Source organism: Tachypleus tridentatus, chromosome 7 (genome assembly GCF_004210375.1).
Source record: "Tachypleus tridentatus isolate NWPU-2018 chromosome 7, ASM421037v1, whole genome shotgun sequence".
Classification (NCBI taxonomy): domain Eukaryota; kingdom Metazoa; phylum Arthropoda; class Merostomata; order Xiphosura; family Limulidae; genus Tachypleus; species Tachypleus tridentatus.
In genome coordinates, this window is record NC_134831.1 from 182,107,592 (window position 1) to 182,120,779 (window position 13,188).

Sequence of the window (13,188 nt, forward strand, 5' to 3'; positions counted from 1 at the left end):
CTTTTTTTTAAATTATTTCTTAGACTAAGTGGTTCTTTCGGAAGACAACTAATCCTTAGGTCTATTTTTTTTTAATTGGTCTCAGATTTGGTTCCTGAAAAAAATATTGGGTCTACCCTCAAATTTTTTTAAATAATAATTATGTATATTAAAATTTTGTACAATTTCCACAACATTATATATCTGTACATCTTTGGGAAAAGGGTAAATGTGGTTACAAATGCAAAGTTCATCTATTAACCCTCAAACGGCGGCCATCATCTGCAACACTCTCGCAATTTAAGGGTTAATTATCTAAATAAACGACCTATAAAATTCAGTGAAATTAATCTAGAAACAAGACTGAATAGGCTGGTTTAAATATCGCTAAATAATGCTTTACAAGCGCTGCGACATAGCTGTTGAAAATTATCAGAATCATGGTTACTTTTGATTCATAGATAAGGCCTCCTTTTGTTAAAAACTACTTTAAAAAACCTCATTCTGCTAAACATCGGGGTCAGCTATTGTGATAAACATTTGAGTGGTTTTGTATCATTTACCGTGAACAAGTGATTAAAAAGTATCCATGTGTTGGTGAGCTGCAGATGACATCCGAGCGATTTACATTTAGGTTATAATTTTATCTTTCTCATAGAACAGCAGTAAACGGTGAAATTTAAATACGAACACACACTGCGTGTTTATTATTCTTCATCGTGTTAAAATCAGAAAATGATAAATCTTACGTCACATTCATGAAGACCTTAAATACCCCCCCCCAATCCAAATAATACAACCCGACATTTCCTGGTGATTAAAGCGCTTGCGTAACAATCTCCTCACTCAACGCGTTTGGCGGGTGTGTTATAAAGTGACGGTTACTCCCACTATTCGTTGATATAAGAATAGCCAAAGAGCCGACGGCGGGTGGTGATGACTAGTTACTTTCCTCACAGTTTTTCACCGCTAAATTAAGGACGACGAGCTCAGATTATCCTCCTGTAGCTTTGCGCAAAATTAAAAACAAACCAACCAAATAAAACTACACAGCGCGCCCTCTTACGTCAGTGATAAAGTAAACGCGTTCTACCTTTTGCTTCAAAAACCGAGCAAGTTTAATAAGTTTCGCCAACAACAACAGTTGTTGTAGTCAAGAAAACAGCGTTGTTACACGACTAGTTATGTGAATTACATGACAAGGAACAGTGAACACTACAAAGTTCCATCAAAAGAAGTGAGAAAAAAAGTATTACAACGGGCGAAAAGAAATAAAACGTTAATATCAAACAAGTCATAATATAAACAATAAAATACCTTCTTCAAGAACCAAACTGGGGGACTCGACAATTGTATAATTAGTGAAACTTCATACAATAAAACTCGTTATGAATAGTTTGTCAAAAGCTTAATATAGAACTCTGTTTTTCGTTACATTTAATAGCAAAAGAGGGAGCATCCAAATTAAATTTAAAATAATGAAATGTTTAATTTACTTATACGTTACATTAAACCAGCGTTGCCTATCCATAAATATTATCACAAACATTTTAAATTAAAAAGCTTTTGTCTACTAAGCTGTTACTGAAAATTAAAAAAATTTTGGTGCGGCAATTTCATTTTTAATACAATCAAGATTTCTGAACCACTGAATAATAGAACAATAATTAAACTTATCTATTAAAATATTCTCCCGAATTTATTGATGGAAAACACTTTAATTTAGTGTAATGTTTTATACTTGCTGTTCCCTGAATTACACGCATAAAGAAATATTAAAATTTCATTTTACTTATTATTTCTTTAAATTTAAAGTTCCGTGTTTTAAGATGTATTTATTGCAAGGCTTAACAATTAGAATATCAATATGAATATTAAATAATATTCTATTTTACTTAGTAAACGTTTAACAGACCTTGGAACTTTTTTTTTATTTCGCACAAAGTTACAAACTGGTTTTAAGGCTGGTTGTTTTTTTACGATAACAAGTATTTACTGAACATTGCATTGAGGTTGATGGTCATCCAAAAATGTAAATTGTACTTTCCTTCAAGACCTCTCGAAATTGAAAAGAATAATAAAACAACAACTAATTTTTGTTAATCATATTAGTAGCAGGAAAAGCTCCAATCTGAATGTGTAAACCAACCAGGTTAGGTTTATTAAACGTACTTTGACTGAAGATTAATGACACGTGATAAAAGTGGAGGTCATAAATTCAGTGTAGAAAGGTAAAGTGACAAAATAGTGATTTACCCAAGTATGCCAGGATAAACAACAATAATCGCACACATTAAGATTGAAAACGGGGTGATAAAAAATCGAGAACAAAATACAGTTAATACGTATGTCAGTGTTTCAAATGAATTATAACATGAACATGATCTATGACTAATACGAAAGATCGATTCATGCAATCTTTTGTTGTTGTTTTCAGAGAAGTAGACTAATGTTTGTACTTCAACAGATATGAATTACATCACCATAACGACTACGGAAAAAATAAAAGATTGAGGGCATTACGTCATTATCCGAGGCAAGTAATATAATTAACCGTTTTAGCCCCAGAATAAAATCCTGTAATAATTTAACAAAAGTAATTTATAACAGTTTTGGCTTTTAAAATCACAATTCTGTTATACCAGTAAAACATAACAAAATACAGACTATACTTTTTAAAAAAAGAACAAATAGTATTGCATGGGATCAGATTATCAAAAATTTGCGCAATATATCAATGTAAGCTAATCGTGGTGATGATATTTTGTTTGGTTTGTTTTGGAATTTCGCACAAAGCTACTCGAGGGCTATCTGTGCTAGCCGTCCCTAATTTAGCAGTGTAAGACTAGAGGGAAGGCAGCTAGTCATCACCACCCACCGCCAACTCTTGGGCTACTCTTTTACCAACGAATAGTGGGATTGACCGTTACATTATAACGCCCCCACGGCTGGGAGGGCGAGCATGTTTGGCGCGATTCGGGCGCGAACCCGCGACCCTCAGATTACGAAGCGCACGCCTTAACGCGCTAGGCCATGCTAGGCCTGGTGATGATATAGTAATAGTCTAGTAACTTTGATGAATAACTACGTAAGGATACACGATTTATAAATACAGTGAATAAGTAGTTAGTGAAGTATTTAGTTGATCGAGGAAAGATTAATTGAACATAGTTACTGTGAACGTTAGGCAGATTTGTTATAAATCGCGCAAAATTTTGTCAACTGTTATTAGTGTATTAAGTTTACAGCAGTTTCGAGTCTGTGTTGGATAAGTTTGTTTGTTAACTTAGGCCTATGACTTGCTTACATAATGATGAACGTATCCTATGGCGAAAATTATTCAAAAAATAAATTATTTCGTTATTGTTACGTGTATTGGACTTGGTTTTGCTTCTGTTTTTTTACAATATAATCCAACTTGCCCAACGTTGGAACACTTTAAAACAACAGCAAAACAAGTATCCTGCCTTAGACATTACTTGTTTGTCTCTAGTATCGGCTTTGTTTTCGCAGGTTGAACGTTGATATTTATCGAATGGGAATATTGAAATTTGCAACGTCAACAGATGAGCATTATATAATGTTTTACAATTTTATAAAATTCGTGTTCTCCCCTCCCCCACTGGTTGGCTCAGCATTAAATCTGACGCTTTATAACGTTAAAAAAAATCGGGTTTGTATGGACGTAGTTAGAAAAACACGTAAAGCCCATTATGTAGCTTTGTGGCTAATAATACACATGTTACATTAGGAACTACCTGATGTACACAAACCATTACGGAAGTAATGTAAATTCATGATTAAAGAAAGGTTATCTTAGGTCACAAAAAGTTCCTTCCCTCATACGTTATTGTGGAACAATAAATTTGCATTTATCTCCCCATGGACCCAATGAACCTCCAAGATGATCCATTCAAAAGAGATGAGGTAGTAGTAACAAAAACATTGTCTTTATTGTCACACTGCAGTCGAGTTACAAATTCCGAATCACTATATATGTCATCATAAATACGAATTAAAATTGTTTCAAATGATCAAAATTATCAGGTCAGAGACATCTATCACTTACACAAATCCAGTCCTACTTTAGCTGGGAAGGGGGCAGGCAACCAGTCAGCTGCACTCGTCATCTTACGAGGCAACTCTCACCCAAATAGCAGGGTTGACTTTCGCAATTATAATATCCCGATTCAAACATCGAACGTGCTTAGTTTGACGTCAGAGTATTTCATACACTCAATAAAATCAGTGCGATTTTTTTTATATTTATTTGAAATACGCGTGGTATGTGTAACTGTTATCATTCCTTCCTTACAGGAACTAACAGTGAGGAAACATGGCGTACAGACGTAACCACAGACATTTATTTAACAATTTTTGTTTCTCTTTTTATGATTCAGAAACGACAATCTCTCGAGTCGAAACCGAACATTGACAACTGTGCCTGAATGTATATACGTATGTCATTATTTTCCTTGGAAGATTCTCTGACTAATAAATCACATTTTTTGATTGAAAAAATTGTTATTTTTACAGCTTCAATATGAAATACAAATTTTGAATGAGAAACTGTAAGAAAGACGTACTAACGCCCGAATTTCTAAAGGAAATTTCATATATTTATTTAGTTTCGCGTTGAAAGTCTCGGTAAAGGCCAGTCAGTATTTATTAGCCGTATGCTAATAAACAACAATGGTGTTCTTTGCTATTGTACATTTTTTGGTAATAATTCTGTTCAGCCATTATTCTCTAGCGAGACAGCTGAAACATTTATAAGAATATTTATATGAATTGTACGGAATTTTTAAATTACTAATTATTTATATTCTATCCAGAATGATAAAGAGTTTATTCATTAAACTAAACCATCAAATCCTGATGCGCAAAAGCAACATTATGGAGATAAGTAGCTGTAAATATATGCAATATAAATACGTGGCATTACAATTCCTCTGTGCGTCATGCAGTCTTATACACCGAACTATGTCACGTGAACAACAACAACAAAAAGTTCCAACAAAAGAAATTTGACTGGTAGAAATTACTCTCACCAAAGATTGGTCTAAAAACTATTCGACTAATATTTATGAAACCTTCACGTTTTGTTTTTTTGTTTTTTAAATATATATCACGCATCTGCTGGTTGGACGGTGTCCTTGAAATTAAAAGTTACACTGGTGACCGAAACTTCGATCTCATAATTAATGTAAAACACAGAAACGAAATTAAAACATTAGTAATTAATAAACATTTTCATATTGCTCGTTTCAATATTAAAATTTGTGCATTCCTTATGTTTCAAAATCATATTAATATACATTTTAAATATAACTCAAGTAATTTATATTAATAAATGATATATAATTTACATTTATATTAATATACATTTTAAATATAACAAGTAATTTATATTCGAGGGCATAAAAAGTTCCAGAAAATGGACGCCACAAAAAAAATCTTTAGAATATTCCTCCCAAACATACCACCAGGTGGATAATTTATGTTCGTTATTCAATCCTTTCTTGTCCTCTGTTTACAACCCTAGAGTTGGCCTCTGTAATGTCACGTGCACTGAATAAACTATGTACAAGTATAGTAAGATACAGATAAGAATCACATCAGCCTTTCTTTCTCGCTGACAAAATAAACACATGATTTCTAGCAGGAACATGAAGACCAAGTTTACAGGACGAAGTACAGATATATAATTATGTGTGTGTGTGTGTGTGTGTGTGTGTGTGTGTGTGTGTGTGTGTAAAATGTTAATGACTTAATTTCATAGGAATAAGGTACAACAATATTACGAGTTATTTTAATCATATTTCCTTGATTTAATAGCATAGAGAGATCTACAAGTTCTCGTATTTTGTAGTTTCTTTTTCAAAAGATCTACCATTATTGCTTTTTGAAGTAATTCGTTTACCTGATGTATATAACATATCAAAACACTGCATTTAAATTTATCGCCAAGTTAACCCATATTTTAAGTTCCCTATGCGGTACATATTTAAGTTTTATATTAATTTCCACGGCATAAAACCTGAATGTGAATAGCCAACCTAATTCATCTTATATCTATTGAAAAAAACAGTAGCCTAATGATTAATCTTTGATTATAAAATAACGGATCGAAATTGTAAAAAAAAAAAAAATCACTATACAAATTCCAAATACAGTACATCAATTCTGTTCGTCATTTTTTATAGTCTGAATGCACAAACAATTTAAATCGGAAGAAACATGAAATTGGTGGCAATTCCCTCCGAAGGTAATAATGTACACTATAATTCATTGTCTCTCCCCTCCACTCTCCCTCGTTCAATTGTAAGTTGTTTAATCAATAGCAAGCTGCTGCAGGCTTTCCGGTTTACTTAGGGAAGAGGATATGACGATAGGGGGAATTGAAGAAAAGGGAATATTACATGTTACTCAGTCTGCCCAACATTATATTTTGCGAACCTCGTCAGTGATACTTGTTTATGCATGTGGGCGTAAACTTTGGGGAATTTAGATATACGTTGCTTATAGATAAACGTTCTGATCGTACGGACATGTGAACTCACACTTCAAATACTTTCTTTAATCTAGTTTAAGTTATTATGCTGAAACTTATCTAAACAAGAGGGAGTCCTGATTATTCGCAGCACCTGAAATTATTTTAAGCAGGATTCGAGTAAGTTAATCTATGAAACCTTAGGCATGGTCGAATAGGTCAATCGAAAGGGTTTAACTACCCGAGTCCCAAACTGTAACTGAATCTCAAATCGGTCAAGAGATGACGAGCTATGAGCTAAAAGTTTGTACTTGGAAAAAACAAACTCAGAACTTTCTATCAGCCTTCTTGCCGCGGCTAAAAACGCAGCAATAATTTGATGCTCTCCGTTTCTTTCTTCTAATATTTCAATAATATTGTGTATGAAATTGTGTAAGACAGTTTCAGATGCAAACTGAATGGACCGCAGTAGGCCACGCCCGGCCTTCCTGTAAAGGTTATTTATCGTGCGTTTGCTACTAATACTCCGCATTCAACTAAACACACATAAAAACCGGGGCGGAAATGTCCTTTTCGTTCTTTTATCCTATGTATATTCGACCGAATGGGTCCCCATTAAACGATTAAAAAAAACACATCTGAAGTCTTTACATTTGGATATGACACGCGGTAATTTAAACAACGAATACTGAGAGCACCATCTGGAAAAGAAAACTAAGAAATCTTTAAAACAAAAGCTGACTTATTTACTGTGGATCTACCGGTACCTGTGTACGATAGTGATGTCACACGCGCCAGTTATTGTTATACAGCTATTTTTCTTCTTCTGTTTATATTGTTGGAAGCTGAGCGGGACAGTCATATAACGTGGACAAAGACGGGCAGACAAAGTAAGATGTGCAGACAGAAGGGTGGACGAAAGGAGAGACTCATGTCCCAGTCCCCTCAATGGGTCTTTACAGATATACAATGTTAAAACCCTAAGTTCGATATCTTGCGGTGAACAAGCACAGACTGCCCATTCTGAAGATTTGAACTGAAACAACAACAGAGACAGAGATTATGATGAAAAAATATCAACATCATATATAAATTATATGCGTGTGGAATAAAATATAGGCGGTCGGTTGAAGAAGTCAGACAGATTTCGTTCTCACATGGTCATCACATTCAAGAATAATTTCAGAATATGAATCATCGCTCCGCTGCTACTGCAGCGAACCCCTGATTTCAGCGTAGTAAATCCGTAGACATACCGCTGTACTAGCGAAGGGGGGGGGTCTTTGAAAGAACTTGTCGGGAGTAGCCCAGAAAGGGAGTACTGTTTCGAAAACCTTTTTATTACTGACTTGTCTCTGGGAACATTCTTCTATCCTCTCAGAAATTATGGAATCGTAAGCTGACTTTATGTTTACAGCTTCGATGGAACAACTAAAGATTATGAGAATTTTGGAAAGTTTTTCACCTGAGCACTTGTGACAGTAGGCAGAAGTTTTTAGAAAAAGTCGGTCTTCGGGGGGTGCATCCCAAATGCCTCTGAAAGCGATTCCTCAAATCATATATTTTTTTTTCTCTGACAGTAGACAAATCATGGTTTATAAATGGCCGCGAGCATTTTGTTTTATTCCATTACTCTGTGCACGTACTCACTCTCTCAACACACAAATCTCCACGCGCTTACACTAAGGAAGGATTTTGACATTCTTAAATAATTCAATATTGGAATCTTGAACACGAGGACTCTGTCCAACCCTTTGAATCACATTAAGGAAACGACTCACACTCTTATAAACAGATAGTCACAAGGTCACACTCAGCCCGATATTAATGCAGGTAAAACAAAAACTACAGTGTGAGCCAAGACTGTGCGCGACATACCCAGTTATAGTATAAAAGAGTGAAATAAACAAGCCATTAAATTAATATATTACCAATTCCAAACTGCGGGGTTGTTTTTCTTCTTTTCGTGAAACTTCTGAATTGTTCACTTTTTTTCTTCAGGTGTTCACATATACATTGTAACAACTCACGTGTGGCATTATATTTATTACTAATACGACTGCTTATGCTGTTTGGGTATAAGAAGAAATGTTTGGCCATCGAGGTTTTTTTGTTTTTAACGAGATGAATTATTCAAGTTCTCAAAACAAGAGTAACAGTATCTGATCCATCAACCTCAAAACGTGTAGCCTTTCGTCTTTCACACACACACACACACACACAAACAGTCCCTCAAAGCTCGAGGCACTGCACTAATCAAGACCCCTTGCTATTGGATAAAAGGTACAATCACCACATTAATATACTGTTAGTATTAACACAAGACGACGTTTTGACAGCCTTCAAAAATCAAGCAAACATCTGCACAACATTGAGGTTACACAGACAGAATGTATCAGTGTTAATGATGCAGACAGAAATTTCTCGAAGGTTCGACCTAATGACGTCACTTCCATTCAAACGCAGCTCAAGACAGCGATTTTCCGTGCCAGATAAATATATTAAAACCACAAATGTCCATAGAGCTAAACATAAATTAAGGCATATATGTATTAGAGATCTTAATCTAGGAAATCTAAGGAAATGATAATTTCCTACCCTATTTCTACATCTTTTCTTTGTGCGTGTGTGTAACTTATTCTTTATTTCGCTGTCAAATCGTTTATCTTTGTTAAACATGACAGTAAATAAAGCGGTCATCGGCATTCGTTATATATGCCACGCACTTTTTTATTATTATAAAGTCGTGTATTCTGTAAAATACAACACCACGTTATAGTAATTATCAATAAATATAATATAAGATTATATAGTAAATTATATACGAACAAATGCGACAAGAAACGCTAATATTTTACACAACTGAGACTAGAATTGACTAAAAAACGAATGACATTATATATTATATTACTATTTAACAGGTACATAATGACAAGAAACCAAAACTACTCTGTATAAACTAGCAACACACAAAAGAAATATAAAAATTTCCTTTCTCAAGAACACGCTACGTATGTTCCCGAATCCACTACATAACTAAACAAACATTCTACATATTGGTGTCTTTAGATAAAAGACTAAAACATACGACGACCACGTGATTATATACACATCTGTTGTTATTCTGAGAAAAAGCCATTCTCTTCCCTACAGATAACTGGTACATTTGGTCTGTTTTAACAAAGGATTTTTCGCAATAATTTCCAAACACAGCTTTCAGCTAATTTTTCACTTATTTTCTACAGGAGTCTTCCCGGCTTTCCTATTCGGATCCTACCTAGCTTGACGTCATAATGCTGTGATGTCACACACATAACGCCATGTTTGATTTGTTAGGAGTTATTCACGCTTATGTGACAGATTAAATTCAACTAAAGCGGGAATGGGCAATCAAACCAAGAAGTATTATATAATGGGGCTGGAGTACCAATCTCAGGTGGCAAGTTTATCTTATTTACCCCCAAGTGGTAATACCTTATGTCATTGTTTTTTTTAAGAGTAGTCACATACCCATAAACGTGTGCAGGCAGTGAAAAGAGATACAGATGCGAGACGTTTCTTTGGATAGTTTTATTTGATTTTTAGGAATTTCTTCGTATGAGATTTCTAATCTTCGATCGCCAGAGATAAACGGTGCATCCCCACCGCAATGCGGGTCCTACCCCTCAGTCACCTCCAAGATCCAGGGCACAATTTACGTCCCACATTGGGAGCTTCTGTGTGTGTGTGTGTGTGTGTGTGTGTGTGTGTTATAAAGCCAATTAACCATCGCTTTGCATATTTCACCACACATGCGCGATTCTACTTTTTGTATTAAGTTGTTTTTTTTCTGTATTTAAATAATTTACAACCAAGAGAAAAATAGACACTAAAACGACAATAGGCTTCGTTTATCAAGACAAACCGTACTATATCTTATCGTAGAAAAATATTTATTTTCAATTTGTAATTTCGTAAAGATTACCCACCTTTCCTCTCCCACACATACGAGCAGGTTGGTATCTGCACTTCGTTAAGTACAAAATATGTTTATTTCCTTAAAAATCGCAGTCTTAAGTCTTCCGACTCTCGTTCGCCGTCTGTTCCAACTAAAAGCTGTTATTCTCGAAACCAGTCGACCTCGGCGACATGCCATAACAATAACGAGGCGCATAAATTCCATCTTCTTTAACCCATCTAGTTAATTTCGTGTAATCCCACTTATTCAAACACGGTAACAAAGGTATGTAAAGTTGGATCCTGTGTGTTAGAAGTATTAACAAAATGGAACATACGAATGTTTCTTTATTCCTTATACACGGGAGGGGAAGTCCACGTCACTCCCTCGTGCCACTAGATTTCCGTTTATTTGTCGACAATGGAGACCAATTTAAAAGTTTCTTGAAGGTTTACAATCAAATATAATTGAAAATAAAACAAACCAACTGAAAAATAAGAAGCAGTGAAGTAAGAAACTCCAAATCGTTTTAGAATTTTTCCGTAAAGCTAGACAAAGACTAACTGCATATAATCGTCCGTAATATTGTGGTTGCTCCATGGGATTCCATTTTTTTTTTTTTAACTTCGAAGACCGGTTAGTTCCAATCCCGAAATTCCACTTCTCACATTAAAAATCTCTTACAGAACTTTCAAATTTACGTGTAAAACAATATGGTTCCGTTTAAAAAAAACTATTTGTTTCACACCCCCCTCGTTGACCCGAGGACCGGTGACTGAATTAGTAGTTGACAATGCCCACTGATATTTTTGGGATCATCTTTTCTGACCGAGTGTGTTTTGTTTGTGTTGTCCTTACAGCAAAGCCATATCAGGCTATCGGCAGAGTCCACCGAGGGGAATCGAACCTTTGGCTTTTTTGACCGAATAGCGTTACTCTCACGACATACTCACTGACCAAATAGTGCAAAGCGCGTTGTTGTCATCCACGGGACACAAACCATGAACTTTCGAGTTCACTTACAGTCTGGCGAAGTTAATAACACCGAAATTTAAGCTACTGTGGATGAATACAAAACACAAAAATATCCGCACAGATCCGTATTCTTTAGCTTGCTTGCCTTTCCTGGTGCAATACATAACTTATCTTATCGATCCTACTAAAATACAGCATCTTACATCTGGGTTTCCTTCAGATATATGTAATCAAACAGTTTACGTTCTACAAACTCGATCAATCGGACCTCCGTTCCAATGACTATGTAACAAGTTTCCAGATGACTGCCACTAAAACACATTAAATTACCTAAAACGATTATGTCAGAAAATAAATTACGAAAAAGCGATGGATTATCGTAAATAAAAGGATCTCCCCTTTCTCACGAATAGATTAATTAAAATTAGAATAAATTATAATTACTATACATCATATTCAGTCAGAAAAATAATATTAGGTTATATTAATGGCGTTACTGCATGGATGGTTTTATTAATTTTTAACGTAATTGTTCGTTTTCAAAACTTTACATCAGGAAAAAATAAATAAAACTGTAATGGTTGTACGAAACAACAATGACGCATATATATCTAGACGGCTGGTATGGGTATTAAAACTTTTATTACAATAAAGCAGAGAACAACGTTTCGACCTTCTTGGGTCATCTTCAGGTTAACAAAGAGTTTGCAACTGACATGGAGTTTAAACAGGTAACACAGTACACAAACTCTTGTTATTAATATGAAGATGACCTAAGAAGGTCGAAACGTTGTTCTCTGCTTTATTGTAGTAAAAGTTTTAATACCCATAACGCCGTCTTGAGATACATTTTTACTTCAAATGGGTTTCTCGTCATTACGAACGCTGACGCATCATATTCTATATTTAATGTTAAACGAATTATGTGCATAACTTATGTATCCACTTTGAAACAAACTTTTGGAACGTATGCAATGCACGAGGGTTAAATTAACCGGGCTTTGAAAGATCCATTTGTGATGTGCTAATACGGCGGAATTTCTTTACAAGTTCAGCTCGGGGCACAACGGCGAAACGTATAGTAGGCTACATATTTAATTTGGTGAATTTCCAGCCAAAGGTAATACTTCACCGGTTAAAATTATAACTGGAGAAATATGTTTGTTTTAATTTCACGTAAAGCTACACAAGGGCTAACTGCGCTAACCATCTCTAATTTAACAGTGTAAGACTAGAGGGAAGGTCATCACCACCCACTGCCAACTCTTGGGCTACTCTTTTACCAACGAATAATGGGATTGACCGTCACATTATAACGTCCCCAGGCTGAAAGCGCGAACATGTTTGGTGTGACGAGGATTCGAACCCGCGACCCTCGGATTACGGAGTCGTGTGCCGTCACCATCGAGCCAAGGAGAATATGTTGCAGTCCTTTCCGTGGAACGTGATATTAACAAACAGCGATATAACAAATAGATGTAAATAACTGGAACTTTTCCCTCAATTCTGTTACGAGATATTAAAAGTAAAAGAAAATCGAAACACGCACATAAAGATGTAAAAACGACCAAAATAGTCTGCCATAACACTAGGGGGGTGTCTCTACCGTTACCATATTCGCAGACAAACCATCTAAAAACTCTACCACAAGACATTTTGCATGTCGCAGATGACAGTGTACAAGAAAATTTTTAAATTCCAACATAGAAGTAAATATATAAAGCAAGTTTGTGTTTGGTATTATGAATGTCGTTAAGTTTCCGGTGTAAGTGAAACAAATCGAGAAACTTATTGCGGAAAAAAA

General features: G+C 35.1%; 1 protein-coding gene across 3 annotated transcripts in view; it reads right to left on the reverse strand.

Moving 5' to 3' along the window:
* Nucleotides 1–13,188, reverse strand: part of LOC143257401 (uncharacterized) — an 86,186-nt gene that overhangs the window by 35,436 nt on the left and 37,562 nt on the right. Inside the window, exon 1 of one of the 3 annotated variants that reach the window (XM_076515996.1) lies at nt 8,404–8,863. The exons of the other annotated variants lie outside the window; for them this stretch is intronic. Within the exon in view, the coding sequence (XP_076372111.1) occupies nt 8,404–8,572 (169 nt within the window). The 5' untranslated portion in view covers nt 8,573–8,863. Of the gene's footprint in view, nt 1–8,403; nt 8,864–13,188 lie in introns of those variants that run through there. 3 annotated transcript variants of the gene reach the window in all.